General features: G+C 42.4%; 1 protein-coding gene across 1 annotated transcript in view; it reads right to left on the bottom strand.

Annotated features, from left to right (window-relative positions):
• The window catches only part of LOC135240724 (xin actin-binding repeat-containing protein 2-like), a 48,460-nt gene extending 33,197 nt beyond the window's left edge, over positions 1-15,263 (bottom strand). The window contains exons 1-2 of the mRNA XM_064310610.1: positions 15,049-15,263; positions 13,152-13,409 (exon numbers count right to left, since the gene is read on the bottom strand). Of these exons, the coding sequence (XP_064166680.1) occupies positions 13,152-13,364 (213 nt within the window). The 5' untranslated portion in view covers positions 13,365-13,409; positions 15,049-15,263. The remainder of the gene's footprint in view (positions 1-13,151; positions 13,410-15,048) is intronic.
• Between the last annotated feature and the right edge of the window lie 213 nt (positions 15,264-15,476).

Genomic DNA, 15,476 nt, shown 5'->3' with positions numbered 1-15,476 from the left:
CCTCGCGAGAGGTCTGTGTTTCCCCGCAGTGCCGTCCCGCTCACCGCCCGCAGACACTGCTGTTCATCACCGCCTGGCCCGCAGGGCTACACCGCGCGCGCGTCATTCTCACCGCTGCGGTGAAGCCGAATCACGCACCGGGAGCAGGCGGGGGGGCGCGCCCAAACCGCCGGACGGAGAGGCACTTCCGCCAGAGGACGGGAGAAGGAGGGAAAGGAGGCGGAGGTTTAATGACGGAGGGACTCGGTCGTCCGCGTACCACCTCTGACCGCTTCGCGACGGTAATTAGAGACTCCGGTACAGCAAGCAGCAGAACTGCGTACACTGCGTACACTGCGTCAGCTCTCACACCTGCTTTGTGACAACTGGGCTGCAAACAGCAACTATTTTACCCCCGATGGATTTCATTTCGAGCGCTCCTGCAGACGTAGCCTAGCCGCACACCGGGGCCTTTTCCCTTTTCTAGCCAGCGAGGCACTGAGCTCATTCGATCACGCGGCTCCACGCACAGAAAGGCCCGCGTTTCTGCCTCCGATTCGAAGCAACACATTCAAACGCAATGTATGCAGCTAAACTGATGGGCCAAAAAATATGTTTATCCTAACATGCGATATGACAGTTTATAATCTAGACCATATTTATAGACAGTTGGCTGCTGTCTCCTGCAGCTTCCCAGTCTATTTGTAATATTATACTATGAACTCCACAAGGCCAACGCAACACCGCCTGTTCCTTTTGAGCAAACCGGTCAGTGTGTCGAGAAAACCCGGTGACATTATTACTGCTGTCTGTCTGCTTGCTCTCATCATTCATCACCTCTGTGGATATGAGTTTGTACAATGCCCATTATTACAATACAATTACAGCATAGGTCAGCTGGCCAAGCTGCCTAGCATTTCAGCATTCAGTTGGGGCTGTCCATGAGATCCTTCATCAGACCATCACAGTAAGGTTATGAGCCTGACATGTCAAACTAGCCACAAGCTAATCAATTATACTGAGGTGGATGGAGGTGAACATAGACAGTTTTCTTCATTTGATAGAGGAGTGCACATCTGTTGTGTCACAAAATAATAAGAATAATGGTGCGTTTTGACATTTGCATATTGAGATTGTTTTTCCTTGAGGTTGTGTCCACACCAACGCGAGGAAGTTACCGTAGTACAAGTGAGCTATATTTAGTGAATGTACCACAAAGGGCATGCACAAGGTCAGTGATTGGTTATATCAGTCTCAGTCTGCACTTTGACCTCAATGCCGAGGTCATCTGCAATAGAGACAAATTAAATGTATGTTCCAGTTGCTCACATCACAGAGAGTGAATTATGCTAAAACTCATTGCCTACAGTCAAGCCAATTAAATCTGATGTGCCAGCTGCTGGATATGAACTCTGAAATCATATTTCTAAACTTTGATAACCTCTGATCCAGAAGCTTCCTCTTCACTGGTCAGCCAGGAAGTTTCCTTCTTCCAGCTCCAGAAATATTTGTTTTAATGAATATATAAGTCAGAAACAGGGATCTTGACACTGAGGTAGTCCTTCTGCATACAGATTTCAGAAATAACCTTCATATTGATGTGCTCATTAGTACCTGCTGACTACAGCACCTTAGTGTTTTATTACTCCCCACTGCCAGAATCTTCTATTAAGACACTTATCTTTTTCAAAAATATGATAATTTCCTGGTACCTGTTTACTATGGTAACAAAAGCAGTTCCCATTTTTCCAAGAAAATTTGGGCTTATGCTCATTTGCGTTGCTTCTCTTTCGGTCCACAGGGGAAGCGGATTGGTCTTGGCAAAGCCAGCTGGTGGAGAGAGCACACACACCTGGGTTGCATTAATTAATCAGCCCAGGTGCTTAAAGGTGTGTTCCTCTCCGCAGTTCGGGGCCAAGAGCACACGGAGAGAGAGAGCGTGTCTTTGAGTTTTGTTTGTCTACGCACAAAAAATAAAACCACTGCTGAAAAGCTGGAGGAGCTGGTCAGCTGAAAAGCTGGCCAGCATTGAGCGGTGAGCTGAAAAACTGCCGCTCAGTTTCGCTTTCTTTGTCTGTGAATTTAGTTTGTTGTTTTAGTTTATTGTTTTTGTCCGGAACCCATGAGGGGGAAGGGCGAAGGTGTTTGTCTGTCTGTTTTTGTCTTGGTGGGGGTGCGCTCTCTCTCTCTCCATGCGGCAACCAACGGTGCACACCCGGAACTGCCGCATCTCCCCCAAGGGGCGTCACACCGGCGTGTGACAGGGTGTTTCACCCAAATGATGAAATATATTTTGAAATCAGAAAAATATATTGCTAATTCTGCTAATAAATAATATAGGTTTAAATTAGATCCTTGACAATAAGGACAACGTTACTGTCACTGTTATACTTGAAAAAGGTAAAATACTCTTTTTCTAGGCCCATTCTCAGCTATAGGGTGGTTGATAGTATCCACAAGCATTGTACTGTGGCCTAAATGGTGGGGGATTTGCCAAATCGCATTAATGTAAATGTCTAACAGCATAACACGCAAAAATCTCATCCTTAAAAAGATCATATTGGGCCCAATATTAATTCAGTTATTGTGTGTGATGTCACAGAGGGTAAATTTCTATCTGTGATGTCAGATGCCTGGGTTAACCCTTTAATTGGCACAACAAAGAAAGAAAAGACAGTACAAACTGCTAAAGGGTTAACAGGGAAAGAGATTACACTTGAAGCAAAACGGAGGCCCTCTAAAGCTCCACATGGAAAAGAGACAGCTGCAGACGTTTGGCCGATCTGAATTCAGACATATGGCCTGAATGGGATTGATGGGAATTACAGAATAAAATTCAGGTTTCATTCAATATGGCCTTTTTCAGAGAGGGACAGCAGATTGGTTTGCTAGGCCAGTGGCAATAGACTGAGCAAGTGCTACTCAACCAGAATGGGCAGGCAGGCTGCGGAGATCCAAAACGGGCGAGAACAAGACATTATCAAGGCCCATTACAGTAGTAATTAGGCCTATTAGCAGTCACAGCATGGACTTAATACCGCAGAAAGGCAAATGCAAAGAGCACTTCTAAGACTACTCCCCAGAATGAATTAAAAATTACATGTTCAGTATGACTGCTGTTTGTGCCTCACAGCTGAGTTTATTCTTCTCTAATGTTTGGGGATGATTGTACGACCATTTTCCTGGATGGCACGGAGAAGATCAAGCTCCCTAGCCTAGTATACATTTTGGTTATTTTTCTGTTTGCTATGCCTCTTCTCATCCTTTACTTTATGGTGGAATCTCGGTTGAGTGTGGATAGCACAACACTTGAGAGCTAAGTTTGAAGGAGCAGAAATATGTTGTGCTCACTAACCTGGCCTGACCCAGCTGACTCCCCAGGGGCTGAGCACTGTAGCATAGGCTATTCAGCCAAAATACCCCATATAGCCTGGTTTTTGCCATTCTTTTAGCCACCGCTAACTTAGCTATTATAGATGGGGCCTGGAGTGCCAAGCTATTAGAGAGGAACTCTTCACAATTAATTCTTTCATACAGCAACTCATCTCAAAAACAGGTCAGTTTTCTGCGGGAGCAGACTCAGTTCCAGTTAATTGCTGTCAAATTGCAAAATTAACTGAAATTCAATTTGTGAATTGAGAAATTCCAAAAATGTTATATGAAGATTTTTCAACGAATGAACTGCATGCAATATATTTCCTCAACTGGCCAAACTGAATTTAATTGATCCCATCCCTGGTTGTCAGGCCAGATAAAGGGAACGAACATGTAAACCTGCATGTCGCTGCCCTGGAGGACTAAGTTAATAGAAAAACGGACATCTTGCAGTGCCTAAGGGGATGGACCAACACGACTGTGTTCCCTTCACTAGCTCAGAGAAATGTAGAGATGGAGAGAGCCGCGGCATCCATTATCTAGGAGGAAGCAGAGCGGACCCATGGGTCAGCGAAGCCTCTGCACATGAACCCATGAAGTGTCTGCACAGTATATCCCTTCCTTTCCCTAAGACGGATTATACAGACAGCCCAAACTTTCTAAAATGGATTTTAGGGAGGCTGAGCAGAGGCATTTCAGAGAGAACCGCCAAACCCCCCTCCCCCTTCCCTTCTGGCCCAAACCCCATATTTTTGCACACATTCTCAGTAGTAAACAATGGCACCCCCTAATCTCCCTCACATTGTCTCTCCAGCTCTAAAATCCCCTGTCCATGAAGTACAAAAACCAACATTTTTTTACAATTTAGGTTTTTACCCCACTGAAAACCCATTCCTGCACACAGCAATATAACCAAACATGAAATACTCACGTATTCTGCTTTGATATAAATAGTTCCCCTCTCTATTCAGGATTAATCTTTATTTTATGTATTACACACTTTATGCATAAGGCATGTGTATTGCTGTCTTTTGTGTTACTTCTGTCTCTCATGATGATTCGTGGCCTAACTCCACTCCACCCCCTAGTTGGTTTAATTTCTATCATTTAAATATCATTGATTTCTCATTTATTTTTTAAATGCAACACAATTGCTAGGGAGGCAGTGCAGTATAATGGATAAGGAACTGGTCTTGTAATCTAAAGGTCACAAATGTACAATGGCAGTGCACCCTTGAGCAAGGTACTTAACCTGCATTGCTTCTGTATACTGTATATCCAGCTACATAAATGGATGCAATATAAATGCCATGTAAAAGTTGTGTCGCTCTGGATAAGAGCATCTGCTAAATGCCTGTAATGTAATGTAATGCTAGGGAGGCCGGCCAATAGAAGATAGCCATTATAGGACGATGAATAGAAAGCTATTATTTTTTATTAATATTTATGAGGGTCTACTGCTGATAAAGTCACAATGTTGATGTTCAAAGGAATGCATTCATCTTCAAAAATAAACTTCCACTCAAAGTTTTTGACAGAACCGTCGTATAACTGGAAAGCTATCCAGCTAACAGGCCAGGATAGGCTAGCTTGTTGGCTACCTTACTTCAATATGTTTTTTTGCAGGGCATTCAACCCTCTGCCTGTCACTGAGAACTCCATTTACAGAATATGTAAAATTTGTACATTTTTCAGGGGGCTATTCTTTTGGTGAAACTGGCAAAAGCCAAACCGTGATGAGAGACATTGGACATAAGCCTATATATTACTCCAATTTTTATTCCAAGGGGAGGTGGTGGACATAGGTACAGTTACAAGACCAAAGGCTACATGATGGGGATTTAAAAAAATAATGAAACGTGGTTATTGGAGGCATTTGACGGATTAAAAATAATACATTTGGTAGCCCGGGTCAGATGCTCTCTTAAGGATTAGAATCACAAGTGAGTGTTCTCCTCTCATCGGACGTGGGAACCGAACACTGGTCTCTCACACGACAGTGCTGTGACATTACCTTATCACCAAAAGGGCAGGCCCCTTGGCAAGGTGGAATATCAGGCTACCTGCAATGCTCTACTCAGCGCTGTAACCATGCCCGACAGGAGCGACTGTTACAGTATGTATAAGTGCGCGTCTACTCTTTCTGAAAGTAATTACTTAACCCAGAAGTGCCACCACACACTTACAAGGGTATTGCCCGCCAAACAAGGGTTTGTAATCTCCCCTTTTTATGAGGCGTTTTAGGTGGCCACGGATGTTTGTTAGGCCTGACTCGACACTGAGCCCATGTTTAACACACACTCTTTCTTTCCTTTGTTTAATAAAAATGTTAAATACAAAATTATTTCAAGAAAAGAAGTAGCTCTGCCATACACCATGCTCAAGCATGATTTATTACCATGAACACAGTGCATTATGGTGTATTAAAAGCATATGAGAATTATGAAAGAAAGATTGAGATCAACGCTACTTGTAGAATAATTATGGTGCATTATTATAATTAAAGGTCAAAGTAATTATTTCTATAGGAAAGAGAACGGGAGGACAGAGGGTGGGATTAGGAGGAGGAGTGGAATGAAGCTAGACAAACTGTCACAGCTATTATTCAAAGGTTGTAACCTCAATCCTCCAGAAGATACAAAGTTGCAAAAAGATAAAAAGACCAATGCAAGCCTGTTGCTTTCTGATTCGTCTGGAGTTCAACGCTCGTTAATAACAACCAAGAACGGATTGGCTTAACCATAACAGCATTAGCCAAAATGAATAAGTCCAATGGCCACCACAAAATTTGGGCTTGTAAGGAGAAACACAAATTCTACATGCCTGCTTATCCACTGAGCCTCATGTCAATGTTTGTCCCTTTACCAAAAAAAGTCACAAGATGTTAATTAGGCAAGGATGGAGCACGGCATCGATATTCATAGCAACAGTGCATATATTTAACTGCTCCTTTCTCCTGTGACATGATCATGACTGACACCTTATCTCAGGACTGCAAGCCATGGGAGAATCTCAAAAAAACATCTAAATATAACTGACGTGAGTGACAAAAGAGAAACGAAGGAAGGTAGAGTGACACCCGCGCTGCACATAGAGGCGTGCTTGTGATTACGGACACACAAATTTATAATGACTTCATATAAATCTTGTGAAAAAAGCCAACTTGACGTTTGGCCTTAATCGACCTCTTGTCCAGGCGTCTAAGATAATTTACTATGGTAAACCTTGCTATTAGTTTGTCTGAGGAAACAAAGCACCCTGTAATCCATTTATAGTAGCTGTCTTCATAAACCACAGTCATGGAAACAGAGGAACATCCCTCTTGGGAACACTACATTTACTCAGAGAAACAGTTTCTCATACAGTAACCCAGCTTAATAAAAGGCATTTGAAGTAAAAAAAGCTCCTTGCAAGAGCAGTGCTATAGGTGCATGCATCAACATACGTTAAAGGAGGACAACATGCTCTATTTATAGCATTTAGTCTGGGACTGGGTTGTGTTTGTTTTTGATTATATCTTCTAGTTTTGCCTTTTATTTTAAAAGATGATTGAATTTCTCTCAATCTGGCCGTCAATTTTTTTGTCAATTACATTTATTACAGATATATTTGATATATACATTCAAAGATGCTGTTTGTGCTAAATAGCATAATTTTCTGTAACTTTCAGAGGGGTTTTAGGGCTGCTGGGTGGTATAAAATAGTGGGTAGCATCGAAGGATGTTAAACTGATTCAGAACAAAGGGGCCATTAGACAGCACATATTAATTCATGCCATTTTTAAAGCGCTTTACAGTGAAGGGATGATAATTATCAAGTCACTGTAAAGCACTTTCGATGCCACACATTAATTAATACCACTTTAATTAATTCTCCTCATTCGCCATTTGACTGTGCCACACACATAGTTCTGAAGCCTCCCAAGGCAACCTCCCTGACATAGCGGTATGAGCGTTCTTATCTTTTAACCATACACTACATAATAAAGACAGTAATCTGTAATGGCTCAGTAGACATTACATTGCCACCTTTTGGTTGACACAAGCAGCTACACTTTTTTGGAAGAAGCAATCATGCAATTTGACTGCAGGGGAATATGGTCTCATTTGCCACATAGAAGGCTAAGCATCGTTTCACTATCTTGCTATATGTCTAATACTCCTCTCCAATCCCAACCTCAGATACACTCACATTGAACGCATTGACCAAAAGATCTGAAGAAGGTTTACAGAAACATTTCTTGTCAATGGATTCTGTTTTGATGTGAACTACATCACAGGGAATGTTTGCTGTTTACTATATGCCTAACATCAGAATTAATTTCTACATATTCAGTCTTAAAAGCCATGGAAAGGGCAAGCATGAGGTATGCAAGAAATACATACAGTGGGGATACAATTATGATGCTTCTTATTCAATAGTGCATTATTTTTTAATAAGCCAACGTGTGTAGGTATTTATTAAAGGTCAAAAATTGTTAGCACTTGCTGTGTCCAACCTTTGCCTTGATTCCTGCCCTCACTCTGCTTGGCACTGATTCCACAATCGTATGCAGCACCTCATCTTCCATTTCATCCCAGAACTCTCTCAACACTCCCCAGATCATCTGTCGATTCTTGATGTTTGGCTCTTTCCCCTCTTCAACAGCTCCCAAAGATGTTCAATTGGGTTCAGGTCCAGTGACTGTGGTGGGAATGGCATCCTAATAAGCTCTTCTTGTTCTCAATTATGTATTCCTGAGTAAGAAGTGTAATCTGAGTGTCAAAATTGCATTATTTCTTCATAAATACCAAAAACAACCAGGACTTGGTTGTCCGCAGGCTGATGTCCTCAGACTTTAATGTCCTACACACTTTGACAAGAAGGCTCAAATAAGACATGTGCCATCCACTGCTGAGGCAAATTGTTCTCCCACTCTCTGCAGCAAGCAGATATCAGCAAAAGAGTGCCATATTCCATTCAAATCACCCTGCTTCAAAAAGATTATGCAGCATCAAATTAAGACCACAATCACTGCATGGGAAAAGAACAAAGCCAGTTCTTTATATGGTACACATTAAACACAGGAAACCATTGAAGCCAGCAACAAAATTCCAGACACTATGTAGTCTGACAGATTTTTCTAAAAAAAAAAAAAAAAGAAGAATTCGAAGTATTGGGATAACTTTTAATTAAGGTACATGTGAACAACAAAATATCTCATCTGTATAGGTAAAAAGGTGTTCGTAAAGCTGTCACGCATTCCTTGTTTGTATGTCCTGTAGGTATTATTGCTGTTGAATATAAAGTATATTTTTGTTGCTACATTTGCATGCTACACGTTAAATCACTTCCAGAGCATCATGATTCATGGATAACGGTCCAGCACTATGACTTTCTTTTATGTCTGGGCATCTATATAATTATTATTTAATTTTTGAGTGTTTATTTTTCCTTCAAATTACAAATACACTCCCACTGCCTTTTATATGGTGTGAGTATATTTTATATGATGTAACTGAGTAATATACAATGCATTCTGTGCCAATGCCGAAAGAAATCTCTCTTTGAGAAATAAATATTTAATGTTTACAAACAAGCCTGTTAAATTATTTTGCTTGTTTCATCAGGTTCACATCATGTTTTGCAAATAAATTACAGTAAGAAGTCCTAAATGTCAGCAGATTGTCTTAGAACTATGTTTAGAGTTTGAGGATGGACGATGAGACATGGGCTCTCTGCCATGCAATAGGATATACTGCAAATTACATTGGCTTCTTATTAAAAGAAATGTTTCTAATACTCACAAAGCCAACTTTTCGCAGTCACTATGAAGGATGTATCATGACAGTGAAGCCTTTCCTTCCTTATCCTCAGTCGACCTCTCTGATAGGAGTGTTTAATGTACGGAAATGGCACAGCTGAAAAGTGAGCTGACTCATCATGATATTCAGGATGATTCCTATGCATTAAGAGCTTTAGAGATATTGTTCAAAGACCACCATTCAGGCTTATGTCTGTAAAATAAGGAATAAAAGGGTATAGGCATTTAAAAAAAAAGGATTTCTGACAGTGCCATAATGTGTTTCCTATACGTATTCTCAAGAGGACTAGATGAAAATATAAAAATATGGAAATAATGTTGGCTATTTTCACATTGTTATGAAAGAAATCTCGCATTAGGACAACTTCTCTCATGCGTTTGCTTCATTTTCTGTTCAGATAAAAATGTTTTGGAGATTTTCCAAGGACTTATTTTGCATTCTTTCTGTGTCTTTCTCTCTCTCTCTGTCTATATATAATCCAGTCAGCTCTTACCAATGATTGACAACAATGGCACAAAGCAAACATAGCTTTTTCAGTGCGCCGTCATGCTGAACTAGCAGATTAGCAGGCTAGCAGACATTCCACCTTCTGCAATAGAACAGCCACAAACAATTAAACACAGAAATACTGTAAATGCGGGAATTAACATTATAAAAAAAGGCAATGAATTATATTTCTCCTGCTTGGGAAATTTATATCAAAGTGACACTGGACCACATAAGAACCACAAAAATTGACGATTGGATTTTGAATATGCTATGATCTTGGCACACTGCTTGGGAAAGCTCTGAAAATTAGCAACAGGACTAGGCTGCAACGTGCCCCATCGGCCTGGTCTGAGCAGGCAGGCAGGAATAGCAGATTAGGCTAAACCAAAATTGCAATACGCCGCACCAAAATTGCAGTGTGCTGCTTGATCTTCACTGACACAACCCCAACGGCACCTCTCCTCCCACTTCAGTGCACGGCAAGTCACCAAATTACCAAACAGGCTCAGGTGTGTCAAAATCCAAGACAAAAAATCCATATGACCAGTGAAATTGCTTCCCCCTGCCAAATGTGTCGACTGGAAAAAAGAGCCCTCATTTAAAACCCCATGGGACAGTCGGAAACAGGCATGGTTAGAATTGAGTTCTGGACTGTGATTCAGTCAATGCACTGATAACAGACTAGCGCCTTAGCGGGATAGCTGTGCCACCTGAATACCCACGCATTGGGAGTTTAAAGACAGACAGTGTTTGAGACTTTGAGCTTCTGAAAGCACTAGAGAGAAGAGGTGGCAGAGATTTAACAAAGGAGTAAGAGTCTCTCAGGAGGCCTTGTTCATTACTGGCTCGTTTCGATCAGCCTCTCACTGCAGACGCCCGGTACAGCGATCGCAGACCGAGTCTGCTCTGCGTACTGCACTGTACCCAACCTAGCAGAGTGAGGTAGACGCTCAGCTACTCTCAACATGCCAATTAGCGGGTTATTTTTAAAAACCCGGTTAGCCTCAAACCCTGGACGACGTAGGGCAAACCCTGGATCACGCAGTGTGGCTTTTCTCTCTCCCGTGTCGCGTCTGCTGTGGCACAAAGATAGGATCCGTAACCTAAAATGTCAAGAGTGTGCCGTGTAAAACGAGGGTAGGACGTAGGTGTGTCGATAACTAAGGGCACAATGCACCAGGAGAACAGATCCGGTCATCTGCTTCAGCTCCGAAACCCTGAAGCGCTGGGCTATTCGCTCGCTGATTCACAGCGGCATATAAAGGCCCAATGCGGTGACTTGTAAACCTGCCACCGGTATTAATTCAGAAGCAGCCAGATAGGTCTGCACGAGTCCCTTCTGTCTGTAAGTGATGATTTGCATCTCAAGATTGTCAGTAATCCGGCCGTGATTGATGCCTGTGGTGGAGCAGAAGGACATCGGTGAGCATACACTCATAAAGAAACACGACTTTGATGGCCCAGTGAAGAATTACCACTGCATGAAAAGCACAAGGCCTGCATACTGCTGCGGCCTCAAGAAAACATTCATTATCAGATAAAGTGTTTAGTTCTACATGGAGTTTTCTGTGGTCAGGTTGGTGTCTTTGTCTGAAAGTGAATTTTAGCGGGGAAAGCCCTTGAACACAATATGCCTGACGTCACTGTCACAGAATATCAAATCCAGCTTTTTGCAGTGTGTAGTTCCCTACAAACAGGTTTGATGTCCATGGAGGTAATTCCTCCACAGTCATTGGCTGGTGTGACAAAGCTTTGTCAAATGAGCCAATTGCGAGATTTGCTAACAGTAAAATAGTATCGTTTCATATCATCGTGGAAATCAGCTGGGAACGAATCTGACCGCTGCCCCTCCACCTCAGCTGTAGCGAGACTCATAATGTGTTCAACCTTAGCGCCCTTCCCACAGACGGGTCATAGCCAAATCTTTAGCTGGCAACTCCGCTTTGAAAAACGTCCTCATTTTATAACTGTTAGCTGCCTTGACAAGTGAAAGATACCACTGCATAAATCATACGCTGCGCACAGTTCAAGAAACATCATTTTGTCAGGCTCTTGTTTGCACCATGCAGTGCACAGCAGTGTAGAAATCAATATGGGGTAAGCGCTTGGATTCGGTGCATTATTGGAGTACAAATCCAGCCTAGTCTCGTTATCAAAATTGAATTTTGATTATGTGACATAAGCATTTATGCAATACAGTCTGCAAAATGCATAACACATTCTTGAATGGGTTTTTGTTGATTGTTTTACTGGGGAAAAAAGAACAACATGAGGAGACTGATAAAGTACAGCTGGAACTCTTTGGTACTGAACTGCTTTAGCTATTTTATGAACCAACCGACAAACTAGATCCGGAGACAGAAAACTTTAATTGCAGTATTTGAAACAGTTTGAGGTTGAAACTTTTACCCCCTGCTGATCTTAGGGAAATCAGAAACCTTCCCCAGCTGGTTCATATTGTACCTTAGATGATCCTTAAGATTAGATCATCCTTCATAAATAGCCCATTCCACAGTTATTATAAAGTTGAACTTGCCTCTACCACAGCAGTAGGAAAAAAAAGTGGTAAGCATTTTTCACCAAAATCAATAATTGAGGGTGATAATCATGCCAGGATGAATAAGGACAGGAATAATAGCACTACTCTGTCTTATCAACAGAGCGTTACCTGCAAAGTCAGTAGGGACATCATTCTCTCAGTATTAAGACTGAGACAAGCCACAGTAATGCAGATAAATGAGATATATCGCAATATCCTTTAATATTTCAATACATACCTAATAGCTCACAGAACCCCCTGTAGTAACAAGATAAAACAAAGCATGCATTAAACCAGAGGGAAATACACAGAATCTATCCTCATTAAGCCTCATAGAGACTATCTAAGAATTATTAAACTAACCAGCATTAAGTCTTAGTTAGGTGGATTTACATTTTAAAAGTTTATTTGGTTCTGGCAAGCTAAACATTCATATTGTTCTGTACACAGTACACAGTACTACCTATCTCAAGTATAGATAGGCATAGTATTAAGGTACGGAGATTAAATTTGACCAATTCTGCCTCCCTTGTACCACTCTGAGCAGCTAAGGTCAGACAAGGTGAAGAATTGTTTAAAACTCTGTTAGAGGTGAGACTGAAAAGATCTAAAAGCTGAGATCAAAAAACCAAACAAAAAACCAAGCAACAATACCATAAAGTTTTATGAGGTCACTTGTTCTCTGCTCCTCAACAAACTATTCAACCAGTATGTTCAGTTTTACACAGGCATTACTTTTAGCATTCTCAAATATGGATCCTTAAGCTTTGTTGAACACATTACAATTTTGTCTACAATCGCCAGCAAGTTCCACAAACAAAGGATTGCATACAATCGGCCAAACTGATCTGCCATCATGAATAATAAAAAAGGGCAATTATGACCCACAAAGTGAGTTATGATGCAGTCAAAGGTGAAAAAATAAGCAGTTTTCACGTCTCAACCATAGGTCCCTCCCTACTCACCGTTTCGTGTACTTTGGGTTTGTCAAACATCTTCTTGAGGTCGTCCAAGGGGATGTCAAACTTCTCTATCTTCCTGTTGGACTGCAGGTCCTCCTTGTACACTGTGCCGGTGGCGTTGGCTCCTGGGACGCTGGAGGGAGGTGAAGGGGATGTGGAGTTTGAGCTCACGGCCCCTCTGACCACCGGCCTTCCATTTCCTGATTGAGTTTCCATTGTTCAGGAAACTCTATCCCCCGTATCCCCTGCAATGGAGGTCCGCTGAGATAGATGGAGAGAGAGAGAGAGAGAGAGAGAGAGAGATGACCAGTGATATGGATAAGACAGCTCTACCCAGCAAGAATACAGATACAGAATGAAGGATGGGAAGTGGTAGTGAAAAGAGAGAGAGAGAGAGAGAGAGAAGTATGGGAAGTGGTAGAGGAAAGAAGAGAGAGAGCACAGCAAAAAAACTGCTCCAGCTCTCCCCCATAACAGCCATATAAAAAACAGACGTTTTCGCTCACACATACACGTGCACTAACGAACACACCCACATGTGCACACAAAGTGGATAATGGAGTTTGCGCTGCAGAGGTAGCTCACTGTGACTATGGGGCAGTGTAGTGTGACCCCCCCCAAAGCTGGGAGAGTTTATGAACTGATATTCTCGGGACTGAGGCTGGAGCTAGGCAACGAGCCCTGCGCGAGCCATTATCTCCCATCTGGCTCTCCCCCTGATCACCCCCTCCTGCCTCTGCAAGCCTCCAGCCAGCATGGGGTAAACAAGAACGACGCAGCGTTCATATACTGCGAATGCCCATGCCAGACCTGACGCGTGGAAAGCCAGAAGCGGTTTGAAGCAGACAGCTTCAGACAGCCACAGTCCCAGCTTCCCTCTCCGCTCTCCCCTCCAGCGCGGCTCTGGCCCTGAACCACTCCGGGAGACTCCCCCAGGAAGCCTTCCCTGGCTGCGGGAAACTAAATCCTTTGGATTCGGACCACATCCATCCAGAGAGACTCCAGAGCCCAGGTGACAGGATTGTGGAAATTCTATTATTCTAGAACAAATCATGTGAGCCCCGCAACAATTAACCTCCTGCCCTACTTGCCAGTTTGAGTCTTCCATTTCATTTTTTTTTTTTTAACCCCACACTTTAAAATGCTCTCCATTTCAGGGGCTGAATTCAGTTGTTTAGGCTGCAATAGCAAATGTATCACGCCTCTTTTATGAACCATATGCTTATCACACCCTTATACAGAGCAAATTACAGAGCTTAGTTTAAATGTTGTCTATTTACAAGTACATTTTCATTTTCACAGTCTGATGTTTTGCAAGGCAAGCAGGTGCTCTGCTTAAGGCTAAAATGAAAGAGTCCTACCAAGGATTAAAACCTCCAACCCTTCTAAATTCAAGGCAGTTTCTTTAGCATTACCTGTAATGCTACATTGGGCGGTGATGCATTTTTTTCTTCCATAAAGGGACCATAAAATTACACTTCGTTCGGTTATATGGTGGTTTAGAATATTATTTGTGTCTGTATGCCATTCATATCTCAGCTCACATGCCAAAAAAAAACCGGTTTTAATTTGTGTTAGATCTTAACGCAGCATTGCCCTGTATTGCGACCGTTCCAAACGCTGCAAGGGGAGCTTCCGAATTTCTATCTAAAGGATATCTACCATGTCAAAAGGATCTTCCAGAAAGCCGTGCATTGGGTCCCCGGAAGGTGTCGGTGACACCGGGTCACTCAACGAAATTTGAGAAGAAAATGCTGTCACATATCCAGGTGATAGGTCCTCTCCCGGCTCATGCCATCTCAGTCTCCTGGCGTCTCAACCGTCCGTTTATGTGAAACGGAAGCGCTACACATTTATCTTCGCCTGGTGTGGACCAGTAGTTAAACTTTAGTAGCCTTACCTTTGAGCCCGGGCTATTCCACTCATCCAGCCCGAGAGGAAGAGAAATTGAACAAAGAATCAAGGTTCCGGCGGAGCGGGCAGAGATCCCATCGTCCTAATGAAGCGCCGGAATGGGCAAAGGCGATAGCGGCGCGCTGATATCGAAGGGCTCCAGTGCACCTGTGCTGAATGCATTATTTAACGAGAGACCGAAGGAATGCGTGTAACTTTCAGCTATCTGTGTCCGTCCAGAGCGCTCGGTTTACAGGACTGAAGTCAGACACTGTAGTCTTTCCGCTGCCCCTTACCTTAAACAAAGGGAAAGTATTGATCGTAAACTTGTCGGAATGTTAATCAGTTTGTATTCTGTTTATGAGCATCCACCGGAGTTAAACAATAACAGCAGCAGTTTATTAAAACAACTTTAACGCACTATTGCGTGTTTGT

Source organism: Anguilla rostrata, chromosome 15 (genome assembly GCF_018555375.3).
Source record: "Anguilla rostrata isolate EN2019 chromosome 15, ASM1855537v3, whole genome shotgun sequence".
Classification (NCBI taxonomy): domain Eukaryota; kingdom Metazoa; phylum Chordata; class Actinopteri; order Anguilliformes; family Anguillidae; genus Anguilla; species Anguilla rostrata.
This window is presented reverse-complemented; position numbering and strand designations above follow the sequence as displayed.